This window comes from Trichomycterus rosablanca, chromosome 17 (genome assembly GCF_030014385.1).
Source record: "Trichomycterus rosablanca isolate fTriRos1 chromosome 17, fTriRos1.hap1, whole genome shotgun sequence".
Classification (NCBI taxonomy): Eukaryota; Metazoa; Chordata; class Actinopteri; order Siluriformes; family Trichomycteridae; genus Trichomycterus; species Trichomycterus rosablanca.
Window position 1 is genome coordinate 16753992 of NC_086004.1, and position 20844 is coordinate 16774835.

Consider the following 20844-nt stretch of genomic DNA (forward strand, 5'->3'; position numbering starts at 1 on the left):
AACGATCCCAAATGAGACAAAAACACAGATTTTTTTTCTTCTGTGAATTTGCATTTGCGCTTGAGCATTTTTAGGAGAAGTGCGAGATCTAAAGAGAAAGATGAAATCAGTGCAAAAACACACGAACAGCAGCGCACACAGACCACAAAAGTCGAATCCCAGACATTTTTGGTGATTTAGAAATCCCGGCTGGACGCATTTTTAGGTCCAAACAAGAGGACATGTCTGGGAAAAACAGGACGGTTGGTCACCCTATTTAAAGAATGGAACGTCTTTCTCCTTCTGTGTGAAGAGGAAAACTCCTCAGTGAAGACCAAAAGCATTTCTTATATATACACATATAGGCATTTAAAAAAAAAAGTCATGTAACTGGACGTTTTTTGGGACCAAAAGTCATGTAGGTTGGATTATTGTTGATCACTGGCAGCAACTTCATGTCCCTACTGTAATAAACACTTACTGTACCAACTCTGTCACAAACACTTTTGTGTACTATACAGTGTACTATACCACTCATTTACTTGTAGATATTATGTTACCAAAACGCACAAGTTTGATACTCAAGCAAAAAAAAGAGTGGTATCCAGTAAAAAGACACTGAATTCTAAAAAAAAAAAAACAACGGATGTTATGTCGTTGTTTGCACACATGTTCATGTAATGCCATAAACTGTTAGTATTTTGACAGTCGCTGTGCTCTGAGAATACACTTATGTGCTTCTGTTTTGAAAAAATGACTTACTATTGATTTGAGTTTGCTATGATAGTTTATGTAGAGAAGGTTTTTTGTAATCCTTTAATTTCTGTGTAGCTAAATTATTTTGGTCTGAGAGATTTCTGTCATCAAACATTCAACTAACAATTTGTTAGGTTAACTAATCAGGCTTTGCTGACCCCCAACACTGCATGTCAAATGTCCTTTGATGAAGCAAACATTTTGCTTTGACTCAAGCCATTTGCCCAAAGACCAAATAGAGTTTTAATCATACAGGGACTTGAAGAATAAAGCAGAAAGTTCTGTTAGAGTAAAACAACTTTTTATCCCAAATATAATAAACAGCTTAACACCATGGAAGCAAGGTTTCTAAATGTCATTAATGTGTACTTTATGTTGCTAGCAAGCTTATGGTTGTAGCCAGCTACATTATATGGGCAAAGATTAAACACCCCACTTCCCCTGTGGCATTAGCAATCTCCCCTCTTCTGGGAAGACATTTATATAATTGATTTTAGCAATGGGTGTGGCTGAAACATCCAATTTAACAATTAGGAGTGCTGTCCACATACGCTTCCATATCGTGTATGAAAGCAGTATAGGTCTGTTTAAGGTTGCTAGTGTTACCGCTGTTTAAAAATGACAAAATGGGGCCCCTCAAACAAAAAGGAATGGTCAACACCTTAATTTGACTGTTTATAATTGCTAAATAAACAGTTCCTGCTATAATCTGTATCATTTACTAAGTAATGATCTAGGGATATCTAAACATCAAGAGCCAATTAATTATGTTCTTAATACACAGACTTCATGATTCTTTTAGAATTTATTATTAATACAAAATTATTCATTACATTTCAATGTACAGAAGATTTACATACACAAAGAAAGTTGATCAGAGTGGATAAAATCTGTTCTGCAAGAATCTATCTTCTTGTCGCTCTAAACTTGTGCACTATGATTCCGTTTTAGCACATTTGAAGAGAAGAACTTCACATTTTTAACAGAGCAGTTTAATCTATTTTTCACCACTTGGGAATCTTTGAATACTGTGCTAATTTGTATATATTAGGTGATGTGTGATGAATGAACATACTTGTTAGAGATCTGCAAAGAGAAAAATTGATTTTGTATGTCTAAAGTACTAGCATTACACAGTCTTTTTCTGTCAAATGTGTTTTCCTGTCAGCAAATAACTTTTGATAGAATAAGAGAATGAGAGGAATATACATCTGGTGCAAAATTCATCTTCTTGTATCAGGTATGACTTTATTTCCACTGGTTGCAACAGGTATCAGAAGTTTCCTATACTCAAGAGGGAGGAACTTCTCTATCAGCACATTGACTGGAGTACTGTCAGTTACAAAACCCTGCCTATAAAGAAAGAAGACCAAACAGGTTATTTGCATACAGGCTTACAAAAAATGTAAATAAAAATAAATGTTCTTAGATTAACAAACCTTCTCATAAGAAGTTCAACATCCTCCACCTCAATGGTTTTTCTTCTAGCATGAGCAGAATATGCCTCCAAATCATCAGCAAGCCGATCAAAGTACTTTTGCAGTCTAAAAGATTACATTTTATATTACTAGTTCCATTTAAAACACATTCTAAGAAAATATTTAAAATGTTACCTTACATTTCATTGATGATTGGGTAAACATCACTGGCCACCTTGGTTTTAGCAAAGTGTTTAAACACATTCATAATGTAACTCTTTGGAAGGACATTGTCAGAAACAGACTGAAGCTTTTGTTTACGACGAGGCCTCACAACCTGTGGGACATGGCTGTAGACACACACCAGAATAAGTCATTATACTTTTTACCTAACTAACATGGTAATACTGTTCCAATACAATAAAAGGTATAAAATAATTACCCAGTATTTAAATCTTTGAGGACTGTTGGTGTGGCTAGTGCCCCAGGAGTTGCTACCTGTTTTCTTTGTCTTATAAAAGCAGGGGTTTTCATATTCAGTTCTGAGGGAAAAAACATACAACAATAAACATAAAACCATAGTATAAAAACATTGGCAGCAATAAATATTTTGTATAATATGGTTATTGCAATCTTTGATGTAAGAAGGTCCTACCATCACTGAATTCCCCTTCCTCATCTTCTGCCTCAGGGCATTGAGGGGACATGGTGGGGTTTAAATGGACAGGGGTAGCTATGGCATCATCATTAATATCATAATTTTCAACTGATGCCAAACTGCTCTGATGTGACCCAGGTGAACAGGACTTTATAGAGTTAAAGGTGGACAGTAAGGCTGGGCTGAGGTGTGGTTCCTCATCCAAGGTAGCACACTCTTCTGCGTCACTGCCACCAGCATAACTTTGCAAATCTAATAAATATAAGAACACTTCCATTTAATTTAGGTACATAATAATGCCTGTAGAATCCCAAACATAGTTAAAGCACCAAATATTAAGTCTACTGCAAAATGTTGGGTAAAACTACAACTCCAAATCAGATAAATGAAGTTGAGACAGTATGAAAAATGCAAATAATAATAATAAAAAAGTGTTTCTTATGTTTACTTTGACTTATTTTATTGCAGACCGTATGAACCCAAGATATTTCATGTTTTGTTTGGTCAACTACATTTCATTGATTAATATACGTACATCCATTTACGCATTTTAAGACTGACTGAAGTACACCAGAGCCCTAATGTGGCTATATTTATTACAGTAGCACAACAATTTCTTATGTAGTGCCGTCTGAGAGATCAAAGGTCACGCACAATTAACAGTGGTTTCTGGCTTTGCCATACATGCACTGAGATATCTTCAGATTCCCTGAATCTTTTCATAATATTATAACCAGATGGTTTTGCAAACTTCAGGAGAAAGTTTCAGACTCTTCTCAGTGAAACATTGCAAATAATTTGGTCTTTTACTATCTACTGATCATAATATCATGAAGATTCAAGGGATCTGGAGAGATCTGAGTAGGGCAAACCAAAGTGGTGAGCCACAACCCATCATTGGGTATAAAAGAAAAATCCACCAAAGGATCAGTCTTTACAAGCAATTATGATTCTGTTACCAGTTTTTTTAAACTTGTTGTAGCATCAACTTCTAAAAATGTTTATATACATTATTAAAAACATCAAAACAATAATGATTAAAACCATTTACTAGGTCACTAAAGGATAATTTAATCCCAGTGGCCAGGAAAGATCTGGAAAGAAGCTGAATGTTTTAACATGAGAACACCCCAAAACTTTGAGCCAAAATAATTCAAGACACAGGTAAAATGTTCTTTTTCCTAACTTCATCATTGCAAGCCAGTCAGGACAATCAGAAGATTGTGAGTTCAGGCGTCCAGGCTTTGCCAAGCAACTGTTAGGTTCTGAACCCTGTCTGCTCCAGGGGTGCCGTACAACATGCCCTGTGCCAAATAAATGACAAATATAGGCCTTCTATTCTAGTCTTTTCTATAAAGTCAAGAGACATTATACGTGTAAATGTAAACAAGATATGTGAACTAAATGTATAATATATACAAATATGGAGGGTCGAATCAGTATAAAGGACGCAATCAGGGTAATTGGACACGACTAGATTAGGGGAGAAAAACTGGGGAAAAATAGAAAATAAAAAAAAATAATTAAATAAAAATAAATATGTCCGATAAATATATTTTAGTTAATAAAAACAGATTTCTTCACAGAATTCCAATTAAATATTTCATATAACATAATAAACCAATTAATCTACCCAGATTAATCTACCCATAATCTACCCAGCTTTATAAAGATGCCATCCTTCATAATGATTAGTGATCATATACTTCTAGCTAGTACCGACCTTTCTCTGTAGACTGTAGTCCTGCCCCTAGATTTCCTGTCTTTCTGCTATTACTCCAGGGACAACAGTTCCACCCTACTCCATATTCAAAACTTTCCATCTTTTTTTCTTCTTCTGTTACCTCTAAATGTGGTATTCGATCAGAAATTAAGAGTCTCTCTTTAAATAGCCCAAAATAGTAAGTAAAAATGTTATGTGAGCAGTGGAACTCATTAAATGGTTTGGTATGATTGTGTATATTCAGCTATATTGTGTATATTCAGCTATAACAACAAAGCGTCTTTAAGCATCGATTTAACAAATTTTGGAACCATACTTAGTGAGGATGGCAAGTATTTAAAGGGTATTTAGTCAATTGATGATGGTGATGGTCAGCACTGTCCAACACAATGATTCAAAATCACCCATTGGTGTTTTAAGTGGGCTAAGATCAGGTGATAACAAATGCTATAGCATATGACTCACATTATGTTCATACTCCTTAAACAGTTTGTACTACCATTAGCAAAGAAATGTTTCATGCTGATCAGGTAATCGGTCTGAATAACTTGTTATAGTGTGCAGTAACCGCTCCTTTAAAGGTGAATCGTGGACCCAAACGCAACATAACTAATTTTGAAGTGGGATGCCCAACAAGCTCACTACCTTTAAACTTATAATGAATATTTAGATGAAATACTCTTGATTTCTTCTCACCTTTCTCTGTGGGATCTAGTCCTGCCCCCAGACTTTTTGTTCCTCTTAAATGTATTACTCCAGGCTTGACAGCTCGACCCTCTGAATTGTAGGCTCGTCGGGTAATTTGCCTTGACGGTTGTGATGTAAGATCTTGGTTTGCAAGGCTCTCATCTTCTCTGAATTCAGGTTCTTCCATCTCCAGTCCTGCTCTGGATATCTCTGTGTGGTGTTTAAAAAATTTTTTTAGAATTTTACAACAATCATATTCTTTAAGAGACATATAAAAGAGAATTGAATAATTCATGGAAATAACATTGGGGAATATTATTGCTATTATATTCATTAATCTACACCCAACACCCTTATTATGACAGTGAAAACATGTCTTTAAAGTTTTACAGTAAAAAAATACATAAAAATCAAAACCTTAGTGTCTGGACTTTGGCCAGGCCATGGTTGTATTTAGAGACTTGCCCCATAGCTACTTTAGTGTTGTATTGACTGTATACATTGTTACAGTAAAAGACTTACTCTCGAGATCTTTTTTTATCTATCTTTCACTTCTTACTAGTCTCCAAACATGTGGTTATGTCTTTTACTCAAAAGTGGCTTTTATCTGGCCAAAATGTAGAATGCCACAGCAAATGGTCTGAATCATTTTATGAATACTGGATTTGATTTCTAATAAACTTTTAAAAAACTCTAAACAGGGGTGGCATGATAGCGCAGTGGGTAGCGCTGCCCCCTCACAGCAAGCAGGGCCTGGGTTCAATTCTCTGGCTGTGCAGTCAAGGTCCTTTCTGTGTGGAGTTTGCATGTTCTCCATGAGTCCAAACAGACGTCCTCCAAAAAGTCCAAAGGACATGCAGTCAGGGCCACTGGAGCTAGAACAAATTGCTTCAAGTATATATGTGTGTGTGTTTGCTCTGTGATGGACTGGTGACATGTCCGGTTTGTTTCCTGCCAAATTGTAATTATATTTAAATATAATCATGACACAAAAATTGCACACAAAAAAAAAGTCAGTCAAGCTGTCTAAATACTTTTTGAATTCACTGTATGTGTGGAAAACGCCCATCATCCACACAGTACTCTGGTCATGACATTCCTAGAATCTTCAAGAGCTCCTGGGGGAAACCCACACAGACACGAGGAGAACATGCAAACTTTAGAAAAAAAGGATCCAGGCTGCTTTACCAGGGAGTCAAATCAAGGACATTCTCACTGTGAGGCAACAGTGCTACCCACTGTGCTGTCCTTACTGATACTGACCTTTTTCTGTGGAATCAAGCTCTGCCCCAAGACTGTTTGTTCCTCTCCTTCTTTTTTCTCCAGCATCTGAATTGTAGGATCTTTGGGAGATTCGCCTTGATATTTGCGATGAGAGTTCCTCATTAGGAACGCTTTCACCTTCTTTATATTCAGTTTCTTCTTGATCACTGCTTATCTCTAAAAGTGGTATTTAATAATGAGATCAGGAAAATAGTTTAAGTGCTTGGCAAAATATTTTCCAGAATTTTTGTTCTTCCTGTATTTGCAAGAAGCTAGATGAATTGTTAATGAATCCATGTTTGTTTGTTTGTTTATTTGAGATTTTTAACGTCATGTTTTACACTTTGGTGACATTCATGACAGGAACGGTAGTTATTTATTACACACGATTCATCAGTTCATAAGGTTATATCAAACACAGTCATGGACAATTTAGCATCTCCAATTAACCTCACTTGCATGTCATTGGACTGTGGGAGGAAACCAGAGCACCCGGAGGAAACCCACACAGACACGGGGAGAACATGCAAACTCCACACAGAAAGGACCCGGACTGCCCCACCTGGGGATTGAACCCAGGACCTTCTTGCTGTGAGGCGACAGTGCTACCCACTTCGCCATCGTGCCGCCTGTGGCCTGATCTTAGTTTTTTTTAGCATCCTTTACTAATCCTGTGATGCCCATAATGCCTTTACAGATGGCAAAAGGGGATAGCTTGATCAGTGGGAATTTGGGAGATGAATATTCTAGGATAATAAACCCCTTTCCTAGTTGTCGTGATAGAAACAGGTCAAATCCGAACCTTGATTAATCAGTTTCCCTTTGGAGCTTTGTATGGATTTCATGTTTGATATAGAGAGATACATCATCTCTACTCCCCACCCACCCTAGGCCCAACAAGGGGATACACAGAGCCACAGATGTCAAGCTGATGTGTTCTAGGGATGTAAAAATGATATACTGGAACATTAGATGGAATAACGCTGCTCAATTGACCCTTAACCAACAACAACTGGGGATTTCTTTCGGAGATCAACCCACAGCAGGTCTTGACCAGCCACTTGACTGCAGTGTGCAGTTTTAGCCTAGTGGTTAAGGTACTGGACTAGTAATCGAAAGATCGCTGGTTTAAGCCCCACCAACCCTCAATTGCTTAGACAATATATTGTCACAGTACTGTAAGTCGCTTTGGATAAAAGTGTCTGCTAAATGCTAAAAATGTAAATGTGTGCTACTTCAACCTCCTGTCTATAAAGTTGGACCAAAGTACTGTGTTGGGGAAATGGCGACCACAGCCAACAACCCTCTTTAAGTACCAGGATCTCTTCCTCCAAAGACACCTGACACTTTTGTCGCCTTTACGATGACCTACTCTACCCCGGAACCCCATAGGGAAAACAATCTGGTACTTGATACCAACGCCACTACAACTGGACAATTGTTTGCACCAATTCCAACACCATAGCAAGAAACACTGCACTGAATGACATGGACTTCTCACTCAGGCACACAGACATAAGGTAAAGAAAACTACAAAACATAAAACCCAGTGGTAAAAGTTCTTAATTTTTTTTTTAATTGCCATTAGCAAGACAGGAAGTTATACATTTTAAAATGTATACTTTATTCTAAATCTATACTTAACATCCCTTGTATGTTCACATTCAAACTGATGTCCTGACTTTCAAATATTTTACATATTATACTAAATCTAGCTTCCAGCTTCAACATCAAAGATCCTGACTGGAACTCACCTTTCTCTGTGAGATGTAGTACTGTCCCAAGGCTTTTTGTTCCTCTCCCTTTTGCTATTACTTCAAGCTTGCGAGTTCCACCCTCTGAACAGGCTCTACGGCTGATTCGCCTTGATGATGTATATTCCTTTGGAGGACTTACATCTCCTTTTAATTCTAAGTCTTCCATATCTGGTTCCTCTCTGGTTATCTCTGTATGTGGGATTTAGTCAGAAATTCAAGCAATTCATAATGGTAATCATGCATAGATTGTTGACTTTTAACTAAGCAGTTAATACAGAAAGTTGGAATAGTTTATGATCCTTATAGACACCCTTTAATACCTAACAGACTAAGTTAACTCCATATGTATTGACACCCTTGGTCAAGATGTTTTAAATTAATGTTGTTCTTCTTAATTTACCTACTCAGTTTCTTTTTAATTAATTTTGCTATAATATATTTCTTTTATTTAAGTCTTTCTTTCAGTTAAAATCATGTGGTTATCTTGGGTGAGTTACTTATTTTGCATTACATTGTTAAAGAGTCACATGGCTACATTTACTGCCAAGATTGACAGAGCCAACAGATTTGTAAATGTCGCTGTACATCAGATAACATCAATGAGTTAGAAACATGTGTTAGCTTTTTTTTTTTTTTTTGTCAAATAAATTGACCTCACTTACAGGCCAGATGCATTTTTTTTTTTTTTTTTTTACTGTGAACCTAAAAAAAAAAATGAACCACATTTTTTGAAATAACACAATCAAGTGTGCAAGTAATTCTGGAGCTGACTGCATACAAATATTAGAATATTAGATTTACTTTTATTAGAACTCTATTTATTTATTTGGTCTGTCTGGGTATCTAAATTAGAGATTCTTAACTTATAGCCTCTGGTCCATTTGTGGTCTGTGAGAAATGGAGGGCTTCTATGCCTTCAAATGTACACTTCTGTACATTGCCCTATAATTACTATATAATAAAGAATTGGTGGAGCCCACAAGACCAGCTTTTGTATCTTGTTGCATCTTAGCACGTGAAAAGGTCGAGAAACACTGATCTAAAATCCTCAGATGAATAAAAATAGTCTGCTATACAGACATACACTTACAGTGTATCACAAAAGTGAGTACACCCCTCACATTTCTGCAAATATTTTATTATATCTTTTCATGGGACAACACTGTAGAAATAAAACTTGGATATAACTTAGAGTAGTCAGTGTACAACTTGTATAGCAGTGTAGATTTACTGTCTTCTGAAAATAACTCAACACACAGCCATTAATGTCTAAATGGCTGGCAACATAAGTGAGTACACCCCACAGTGAACATGTCCAAATTGTGCCCAAAGTGTCAATATTTTGTGTGACCACCATTATTATCCAGCACTGCCTTAACCCTCCTGGGCATGGAATTCACCAGAGCTGCACAGGTTGCTACTGGAATCCTCTTCCACTCCTCCATGATGACATCACGGAGCTGGTGGATGTTAGACACCTTGAACTCCTCCACCTTCCACCTGAGGATGCGCCACAGGTGCTCAATTGGGTTTAGTCCATTACCTTTACCTTCAGCTTCCTCAGCAAGGCAGTTGTCATCTTGGAGGTTGTGTTTGGGGTCGTTATCCTGTTGGAAAACTGCCATGAGGCCCAGTTTTCGAAGGGAGGGGATCATGCTCTGTTTCAGAATGTCACAGTACATGTTGGAATTCATGTTTCCCTCAATGAACTGCAGCTCCCCAGTGCCAGCAACACTCATGCAGCCCAAGACCATGATGCTACCACCACCATGCTTGACTGTAGGCAAGATACAGTTGTCTTGGTACTTCTCACCAGGGCGCCGCCACACATGCTGGACACCATCTGAGCCAAACAAGTTTATCTTGGTCTCATCAGACCACAGGGCATTCCAGTAATCCATGTTCTTGGACTGCTTGTTTACAGCAAACTGTTTGCTGGCTTTCTTGTGCATCAGCTTCCTTCTGGGATGACGACCATGCAGACCGAGTTGATGCAGTGTGCGGCGTATGGTCTGAGCACTGACAGGCTGACCTCCCACGTCTTCAACCTCTGCAGCAATGCTGGCAGCACTCATGTGTCTATTTTTTAAAGCCAACCTCTGGATATGACGCCGAACACGTGGACTCAACTTCTTTGGTCGACCCTGGCGAAGCCTGTTCCGAGTGGAACCTGTCCTGGAAAACCGCTGTATGACCTTGGCCACCATGCTGTAGCTTAGTTTCAGGGTGTTAGCAATCTTCTTATAGCCCAGGCCATCTTTGTGGAGAGCAACAATTCTATTTCTCACATCCTCAGAGAGTTCTTTGCCATGAGGTGCCATGTTGAATATCCAGTGGCCAGTATGAGAGAATTGTACCCAAAACACCAAATTTAACAGCCCTGCTCCCCATTTACACCTGGGACCTTGACACATGACACCAGGGAGGGACAACGACACATTTGGGCACAATTTGGACATGTTCACTGTGGGGTGTACTCACTTATGTTGCCAGCTATTTAGACATTAATGGCTGTGTGTTGAGTTATTTTCAGAAGACAGTAAATCTACACTGCTATACAAGCTGTACACTGACTACTCTAAGTTCTATCCAAGTTTCATGTCTATAGTGTTGTCCCATGAAAAGATATAATGAAATATTTGCAGAAATGTGAGGGGTGTACTCACTTTTGTGATACACTGTATTTCTTGTACTCTGTTTTAAAGTTAATTGTATTTAGATTTTTAAATATAAAATTTGTTTAAAAAATTCTTTACATGTTCTTTTTTTACATGTTACAATAAATGTAGCCAGGTTTAGCATATTGATTCGAAACCATCGTTAAACCTGACTGGTACTCACCATTCTCTACAGGATCTAGTCTTTCCCCAAGACTTTTTGTTGCTCTCCCTCTTGCTGTTAGTCTAAGCATATTGGCTTCACCCTCTGAATTGTAGGCTCTTCTGGTGACTCGTCTTGATATTTGTGAAACAAGTTCCTCCTCTGGATGGCTCTCGTCTTCTCTCGATTCCATACCATCGATCTCTGGTTCTTGTAAAACAGATTTTTGTGCCTCCTTTTCCAGACGTTGAGGCACACAGTTTATCATTGGCTGAGTAGGGGCTAGTGGTATTTCTTCTGGACTTAAAGAGCCTTCTTCCTGTGATGAAGGTATTCTTTCTATCTCCTCATCTGACTCAAAAGCTGGTTTTGGATCTTCTTGCTGATGTGAAGGCTCTGGCTGAGTTTTAGAGATGTTACCTAAACTCACATTCTGTTCATCATGATATTTATCCCCCACTATTTTACTATCCCTTTTTCTCTCGACATCATAAACTCTGTCGTTTTCATGTGCTCCCATCATAGCAATCCGTGACATGTCCTCTTTTAACTCTGAGACAGAGCCAGGGGGGTGGGCATAGAGTTCAGTGTTGCTCATGACGATGTCTGTAGTAAGCTCAGGCACAGAGATGTTGCTCAAGCCAAGAGTAAACTTGTGCCACTCAGAGTCTCCGAGAGATTTTCCATCCTGTAAAACTGTAATATCTGACATAAGAGAAAGAATACTTTTCAGAAGGTGTAAAGAAAAATAAGTAATAAGAAATTAGCACGTTTATCAAGTGTTTTACTTTGATTGCCGTGTCGCTCCAGGTGATTCTGGACAGCCTCATCAAAGGCATCAACAGAAGGCTGCTTCCGTCTAGCTGCTTTCCGCTGCAAACCTGCTCTCTCAGAGCAAATACTCACAAACGGTGTCTTCAAAGTAAGGCTAAGGACACTAACAAAAACAACACAATAAAATTTATATATACCACACTGGCTTGCAATTAATGTTCCAAAATATTTTTCCTCAGGTATCAATAAAGTACTTTTCCTAAAGGTGTATAATTAGGTTAATGTCAAGACTCAGTGCAGGTCACTGTGGTTTCTGCACATTTATTTCTATTATTTTTAATAAATCATAAATTTCTAACAAGTCTATTCTCAAATAAATATTTTTTTGAGCATATTTTTTGAATGAGACAGTGTCTTATTGCACTTTCTTTTTAGATTTACAACTTTGTAGAGTATGAAGGGAACATCTGACTTGTGTGCATCACAATCTTGACGTAATGCATAAAAGACCAATAACTAGAGCAGACTTAATCAATATTTACGGTGATCATCAAATCTATTCAAATAGTAATATAGTTCTGTATTTATTTATTTGGATTTTTAACGTCAGGTTTTACACATTTTGGTTACAATTATGACAGACAGTAGTTACACAAGATTCATCAGTTCACAAGTTTAATGTCAAACACACTCATGGACAATTTTGTATGTCCAATTCACAACACTTTGGACTGTGAGAGGAAATCCATGCAGACACGGGGAAAACATACAAACTCTACAAAGAAAGGACCCAGACCGCCCCACTGGGGATTGAACCCAGGACCTCCTTGCTGTGAGGAGACAGTGCTACCCACTGTGCTGCCTTATAGCTCTATACAACACCAGCAAACTGCAATTTAATAGTGCATTATAATGAAAGGGTTCTCAACATGCCGTCTGTGGAATACTTTTCTAAATTAGGCATATTACTGTACATTAATACACAGATTTTGTGTTATTTAAATGGGATTAGTAACACAGAGACTAGCTATTTAGCTAATATGTTGCTGTATCTGAATAATACTTACATAAACTTGACTCATGCCTACATTGCTAAATCTTCAAGTTTTACTAACTTTGTCTTTTAATTCAGGGCTTTACCCACTTCTATTTTTTGATGCAAAATGTAAAAACAGCATGTGGTGTCTGGCTGACAGCAAGTTGCTTATAGAAGTCACTTTTATAAAGATAAAGTTTTACAAGATGTCTTGAGTCAGTTGTGGCTCTATTTTATAAGATCAATGTGAACATGTGAGGTGTTTAGTTATTGTAAATCTTGTGGAATATCCTAGACAAAAACATCAGTAAAATCTATATTCACAGGTGGGGTCTTTTTTACGTTTTTAAATAGGTAAGGGTTGTAAAACTTTAGCCAGAGATCAGTACCATTGATCAGCAAGCAGTATATGCAATTTCTTACCTTTTTGACCCATCGGAAAGATCATGTTCCTTTGCCATGTATGTATTCTCTCTATTGACATCCTCTGAGGTATTGTCCTCTCCTTCATCTTAAGACAGACAAAAATTAATTAATTAATTAATTAATAAAATAATAAAGCTGTACCTGTAGGTTTCTGATAATGAAACAAGTGTTAATAAAAACAGACTTGTACAGTATATTGTACATATTGTATAGTATGCTGACCTGGAAAGTGTACATGAACTGTGTAACACTCAGTACCTGATTGGCTGTCCAGTTTTCTCTCAAAGGCAGACACATTGAAAATGGGTGGTGGCCTTCTACGACTCATTCCCCTGATAATATGACTTAGTGGCTCTGTGACTAAGTCAGGCAATTCAAGGCCAGAACCTCCCTCACTGAAAGCACACAGATCACCCATATAACATATTAAAATATTAATGTAGAATTAATGTAATTCTGAATTCAATTTGCTGGGGCTAAAATATCACCTTAGCCTGTTACTGGTGCTTGCTTCCACATCTTCCTGGTTATTCTCCAAGAGCCCAGGCTGACCAGACAGCAGCAAAGATGCCTCAGTCTCTGAAAAACACAACAGGGTCACTTGAAGTGGACATGAAACACTCTAATTTTCATAAAGTTTTGTACAAAATTGTGTTAGAATTTATTTTGGAAAAAAATGTACATGTTTAAATTATAAAAGATTTGTTTTGTATTATATTATGCCTGAAATCAGGCTTGCTGCCATTGCGTCTGTGACTATTTCATGAGGTTTGTTAGTTGGACAGGAGTCAGTGAAATTTCGAGAGAAAAGTGCTTGTTGCTTTAGTCACATTTTGGTTACCATACTCTCTGCTGTACTGAAAGTGTCCATGCTCTCCCTATGTGAAGCCAGTGCAGAAACCCTTGAGCAGCCCATCAACAGCAGGTATTGTAACAGCGTAATGTTTGAAACAATGGTGTAAATTCAACTTTCGTCTGCTTTCGCTAAGTTAAGTTGACATTAATATCCACAGTTACTCTATGGCTGATAAAAGCAGTTCACAAGTTTGAAAGCTAGTAGGCCTGCTAGTTAGTTATCATGATATCACCTGTTTGCTAGCTGTAGTGGCCAGATAAGACGGTGGGGTCACATAACAGCGCTAAAAACAATTTAACTTAAGTGAAATGTCTAGTTTAAACATCTTTGAAGTATAAGACTGGAAAGTTCTTGTGGCATTACACACTTTGCAGAAAAAAGGATGCAAGTTAACTACCTTGTTTATAGTGGTATATTTTATGTAACCTGAAAACAAAAAATAGACCCCATGACTTTTTTTAGACTCTTCAGGATACAGACAGTTTATATATACTCCGGCTAGCCAGTGACAAAGAACTGATTAGGCAATGTATGAGGGTTGGACAATCATTTTATGCTACGTTTGGAAGTTCTGCACTTGTTGGAATCCACCTTCTATTTTTATGCCTACTACATCTACTGTTTCATGTCTACTTTAGAGTCACAAAGGTTACATATTATGTAGATCCAGTTCAACAAGGCCTCACACACTTACCTGTTTGGATAATATTCTTGAGCAGACCACGGGGTGTCATGTCTTCATCATACAACAGTGATGCTGTCACTGCTGGTGTCTTCACCGCTTTGCCCTTTAACCTTGCTCTTTTACTGGGGAGTGGGGACTGAGTAGCACTCTACAAGTAACATTTATGTTTACTGTAAAATGTATAAAAGTAGAACACAAATATTTAGGCATGTAAAAGAACAACAAACAAATTACCTCATGAAGCTTCTGTTTGAGTTTGTGACGGAGATTAAGTTGAGGACTTTCAAGTCCAGGAGTTTTCCTAATCCTAGAACTTCTACGTGGACGAGAAATTGGCTGATCCTGAGATACACTGCTGAACAAGAATGATCAGCACTGTGTTATAATTGTCACTTCTCAACAGCAAAACACCTTGTCTACAAGCATTTATAAATGTTCCCTTTAATTTAAACTTTTTGTTACTGTGATTACTTTTTATCAATCTAATTTACAATCTGAACAATTTAAGGTTTTTCTCCTTGCCACTGTTAAATTAACAGTGTTGAATTTAAGTGTTTAACCTTTATCTTACATTCATAGCATTTAGCAGATGTTTTCATCCAGCCAGGTGTACAAACTCGATTAGGAAAAGCACTGTCGTTCCAATGCAAACATTAAAATAACAAACGCACGCTGTTTAGTGTTATTAAAATTGGAGACGTTGATGATTAACCGGATGCTGACAAATAAATCACTATTGATTTTCACCAGCTGACGATAGATATGCAAATCGCATTAATACATTCAATGACTAAGTCAGTGAATAAAATATACTACAAAGCATGCATATCAATCCATATAAATCCTTAATTTATAAATTACTTTATATAACAGTTCATTACAGCGAAAGTAATGACAACATGAATTCGAGGAGTGCTGATGTACAGTATAACAGAACTTTTTTTTACTATATTACTATTTCGCTTTACGGTGTAATATCCGTTATTTAGATGCATTTACTATCGTTACCGCTTAAATTGCACCGCAGTGTCGAACGGGTTTCCACAAATAACATTTGATGTGTAAAACAGAAATATTTCATCGTATCTATGTGAATGAAGTAAAAGACAGAAGCACCTTGTTACCGGAGAGCGCTGAGTCTCTGCGTGCAGAACATTTTTCAGCAGAACTCGAGCAGACACGTCGTCTTCCACCGAATCCATCTGAGATACCACCACAACCAGCAACCTGAATATTATTAACACCGATAAAACAACAAAGGTTTAACATCCGAGACAATAATGTAAGAAAGCGCTGACTGCAACCAGAACTTTACTATCCGCACTGACACTCCTTTACAGAACAAAACATTCAAATCAACGGTTGATGACGCAATCTCCCGCCCAGCCATTCACTCTCTAGTGCATCATGGGATGTGTAGTTTAACGGTTGCATTTCCGGTAACGTTTTCTACAACAACAACAGTAGTAAGTAAATGAATGGGTTTAATGCTCTTAGAATCATTATTTGTGAGTTTAAATTTAGTTTATTTATTTCAGTCATTTGAATTAGTATTTTAGTTTATTTTACAGACACAGATTTTAGTGTTTTTAAATAATCTACACATTAATGATTTTATAGACACTGAGTACAATTAAGTAAACAATGGGTAAAATTTTGTTACTGTGGCTGTTATGGTTGTAAAACATATTGCATTTCAGCTTGGCTATTAATCTGCATAATTATGGCCCTCATTAACAGTTCCATAAACAGCACTACTGGAACCTTAACCATCCATTCTTAAACATGTACCCTGTCTTTTGAAACCCTTTTTAAAATCAAGCTAGGAAATGCAAATATTTTGTTGTAGTGTACACCAGTGAATGTAAAGTAGAAAAAAAAAAAAAAAAAAAAATAATAATCAAATAACTCCATTACATGGTGTTTAGCAAACTCCAAATGGGCTGTAATATGCATTTCATTCAACAATAGCTTATCAGCAATAAAAGCCTGATTTATAAAGTGTTGCAGCAACAACAAAGTTTTTGAATACTTTTGTGAATGACTTTTAGAATAAGTTTTAAATTTTCTAATTAATGTTTTTAAAAAAGACCGTAAAACATGTTTACTTTGTCATGGGTGATGGATGAGTGATGGGTGAAAATGCCAGTTACATTAATTTAAAATCAGATCCATATAACAAAAATACATGTACTGTACATGCTTTCTTTACAAAGAAAACAAATTTAGATATGGAATTTTGCTTATGTTTATTGTAATGCACAATTTCTGTCCATTTGCTTAATTTATTGTAATATGCAGGGGGGTTAAATGTGACATAACTTTGCACATGGTACATTGTATTTTAATTTTCCCCTGCAGTATTTTAAAGTCAGCAAATTAAAAGTAATTGATGATTTAAATATGCAGAATTGTGTTTTCTGAAGATAATGTGTTTACTTATTTTTTACATGGAATTTGACCATGGGAGTGTTTAAACCTTTGCACCAGTGTATCAATTCATATTTGATTTTTTTACTTAATGTTTTTATTTTAAAACATATAAGCTCACTGCAAAAGTCAACTCATTTTAGCTTGCTTGGTTGTAATGGAGGTAAGTTACATCTAAGAACCTCACTGTGAAATTTTAGTGAACTCAGTAATTTGCGCAAGGTTTTCAACTGTCGTGCGCAATTTTGCGCAGACCGAAGTACACGAATGCGCCGTGTAACCAAAGCAGGATGTTGTAAGCATTGTGGGACGTGTAGTTCCGCTTGTAGGCCACTGGATTCGATAGGATCGCAAGAAGGGGCCAAACAAAACAAGATCTAAACTTGTGGCAGATCACTAAAGCGCTGTCGATATTTCTGCACCATCATGCCTGGATTTACATGCTGCGTTCCTGGATGTTATAATAACTCGCACCGTGACCGCGAGCTGCGCTTTTACACCTTTCCGAAGGACCCGACTCAGCGCGAGATCTGGCTGAAGAACATCTCCCGGGCCGGAGTCAGCGGCTGCTTCAGCACTTTTCAGCCCACCACCGGTCACCGCGTCTGCAGTGTGCATTTTGCTGGAGGCAGAAAAACATACACAATACGAGTCCCGACCCTTTTTCCACTGCGCGGAGTCAATGAGAGGAGGAATCGGCGGGGCAGGGGAAGGAAGGTGTCTGCGCTTCTGCCTATTATCACCAGCGTAGTGTCCATGAGCAATGAGACGCCGGGAGAAGCTGCTACTGATGAATCTGGAAACAGCGAGGTTACAGTGGTGCAGATTGGACAGAATGGTCAGTACATCTCGCCTGTGGATATCGCTGCTGAGGGAAACGAGGCATGTTCACCACTGGTATTGAAATCAGAAGAGCCGACCGTGGTAAGCGTGATCCCCTCACAGTCCGGCCAGTGTCTGGCGTTGTGTGGCGATGAGCACTCGTACTCGTTGACCAACGGCACAACTTCAGCTGAACTTTTGAGAAAGCTGAACGAACAGCGCGACATTATCGCCCTTATGGAGGTAAAGATGAAAGAGATGAAGAACACAATCCAGCAACTGCGCATCAGTGAAGCGCGCCTGCAGGAGGAGCTCCGCGAGAGAGATCGCATGTTAACTGCTGGAGCTGCTGTTAAAAAGAAATTGTGACTAACCAGAGACACGTGCAAAAAGTTTTTTAAAACAGTGTATAAGTGTTTGCGGGGAGACAATGAATTTACTCACTGTAGCTATTATGATAGTCACCCTTCTTGTCTTTAGACTCATTCTAAACAGAGTGTAATTGGGCGTAAGTAAATACTCGAGGCAATTTGTTTTCACTTAAAAGTAGCCTATGTACTTTTGACCATTGGGTGGCTTGTTAATTATTTGTATTGTAAGTTCATAGTGGTGTTGCACAGCACAACTTTTTTTTTTTTTTTTTTTTTCTTTTAAAGGAGGTGGATTCCTCCATGTTCATGGTATGTTATTCAAACATAAACATGATTAAAATCACGACAAGGCGGGTAAACTTTGCAGTTTTATAAACCTTTCCTGAAATGAATTTAGCAGACGTTTGAGATAAGAATACATGAATTAATTTTAAATCATAATGAATTATAGTGTTCCTGTGAAAACATTTGTACATGATGCAATGCATCTCATGATATTAATGTTTGCAGCTGGTGTTAATTTTATACATTTCTTAGTTCAGTCATTTTTTCCTGTTTCAAAATATTTGTGTGCTTTTCCCATGGTTGCCAGTTCTGAAAAAAATATCCAAGTAGGTGTATTGGCCAATATAAATTGCCTGTAGGTTAAATGTGATTCCCTGCACCCTGTACTTTTAGAATGGACTTAAAACATAGCAACCCTGATTATAAAAGTAGGTGCTAAAACGAATAAAATGAGGTTGAAAAATATCAGCTCCATGGTGAATCAGCTGTTTGTATTGCGGCATTAACTTTTTTTCTGATTTAGATCCCATATCTGGTAACTTCAGTCTCTGCACCCACAGCAACCCTGGTCACACAATAAAGTGGATGCTAAAAACAAATACATTTGTTGTGCAATGTTGCAGCTGATAGTGATGGTGCCCCAGATCTACAGTATCTTGGATTTGATTGTTGCTTTCAGTTACAGTCTGTGTGGTTTGTTCTCATGTCTGCATGTGTTTCATCCTTTCTCCAAAAAAAATAAAACAACAACATAGGCTACTCTTAATTGGTAATATACGTTCGTGTAGGATATCCTGTAATATACGGAAGCCTTGTGCAGCTTTTATTATGCCCTGTGTTTCTGGGATATAGAATATTGCTAACATTGTCATATTGCTCACCTTAATCTGTGTACAAGTAGGTTTTCCTACCACAATGAGCACACAACATAGACTGAAAAGCCTAATTCATTTTTTTCCCTTAAGATGTAGCACATTTCAATACTGCCACATGAAATCAACTATGCTTTCATATACTGCGACTGTTGTTTCATTGTGTGAAGGTGTCAAAGTGTTTGCATATTTAGCATCCTTTGTTTCACATATGTTAATATAACTGACAAATTGATTTGTTTTAAATTTGTAGACCATAACACATTTGCAAGAAATTAGTGAAAGTTAACAGTCAGTTTTAGAAGTGTATTTGTCTTTTTATGTTTGTTTATGGTTATGTCATTTATTTAAAAGTGTTACAAATTGACCAAGATATTTTTCAACATTTGACTAAAATGGCAATGTGTAAACTTTTGACTGTCATTTTTAAAAAATGTATGAATATATAATGACTATGAAACACTTATATAATCCATATTTGGATTCTAAGAAAAGACAGTAAAGGGTTATTTTTTTACTGTTGCTTTTTATCAGCACTTAAACAATCATTTATTAGCCTGACTTCAAAATTCAATAAGTTGTATTATTTATATTACAACATAGGCAAGTGCTATCTCTTACACCTTTAAATGATGCACACGTTTCAAACCATTCACGTGATCTTAGAGAAAGCAGGATTTGTCAGACCAGCCGATCTTCTTCATTACTCTACCCCATACACATAATTCAATGTACTGTGTTGTAACATCACCAGTATTAAATGCCTGCAATTTAAGCCATGCTTCTCCTGGTATGTATAAGATTCTGTAGCCTTTATGTCCACTGGCATTAATTAACCTTGGCAGATCCATCAACCTGTTGGCTAACTCCTCGGACCACTGTTGGTTGGTAGATTTATATTTACTGCATTCAGCAGATGCCTTTATTCAAAGTGACTTAAAATCATGACAAAGAGCAACTCAAGCAATTGAGGCACTCTTATGCATATTTGCGAATGGTGGTCCTAATGTTTTATCAAACAGCCCTATACAGACTTAAAAAAGGTATAAAAAAACATTATTTGAACATATTTTGAAAGAAAACTTAGTTATAAAGTTACTGTATTGCATTAATCGGCTTCATTTTTGAGGTTGTTGAGATTTAGTTTCTTGAACAATGAGATTAAATTTTCTAATTCGTCCTGCTTAATCACTGCATACATGTTTCTTATACGATGACTGGTCATG

The 20844-nt window shown here is 37.3% G+C and overlaps 2 protein-coding genes across 5 annotated transcripts; one reads left to right on the plus strand and one right to left on the minus strand.

Moving 5' to 3' along the window:
* Positions 1-1521: 1521 nt before the first annotated feature.
* On the minus strand, positions 1522-16040 carry cenpt (centromere protein T). 4 transcript variants are annotated; one of them, XM_063013019.1, is made up of 16 exons: positions 15955-16040; positions 15073-15193; positions 14848-14986; positions 13786-13876; positions 13556-13692; positions 13295-13382; positions 11850-11998; positions 11083-11757; positions 8239-8430; positions 6485-6661; positions 5231-5431; positions 2809-3063; positions 2596-2695; positions 2354-2503; positions 2175-2279; positions 1522-2088 (listed from the first exon to the last, which is right to left on the minus strand). In XM_063013019.1, exons 1-16 carry the CDS (start codon positions 16038-16040, stop codon positions 1959-1961), a joined length of 2796 nt encoding a protein of 931 aa, XP_062869089.1. In that variant the 3' UTR covers positions 1522-1958. The 4 variants fall into 4 exon arrangements, with proteins under 4 accessions (XP_062869089.1, XP_062869088.1, XP_062869090.1 ...); XM_063013018.1 differs by having other exon boundaries at positions 11083-11766; XM_063013020.1 differs by lacking the exon at positions 6485-6661 and having other exon boundaries at positions 11083-11766.
* Positions 16041-17607: 1567 nt separating this feature from the next.
* thap11 (THAP domain containing 11) lies at positions 17608-19907 on the plus strand. Its single transcript, XM_063013067.1, has one exon. The coding sequence runs from the start codon at positions 17695-17697 to the stop codon at positions 18457-18459; it is 765 nt and encodes a 254-aa protein (XP_062869137.1). The 5' UTR covers positions 17608-17694; the 3' UTR covers positions 18460-19907.
* The last annotated feature ends 937 nt before the right edge of the window (positions 19908-20844 follow it).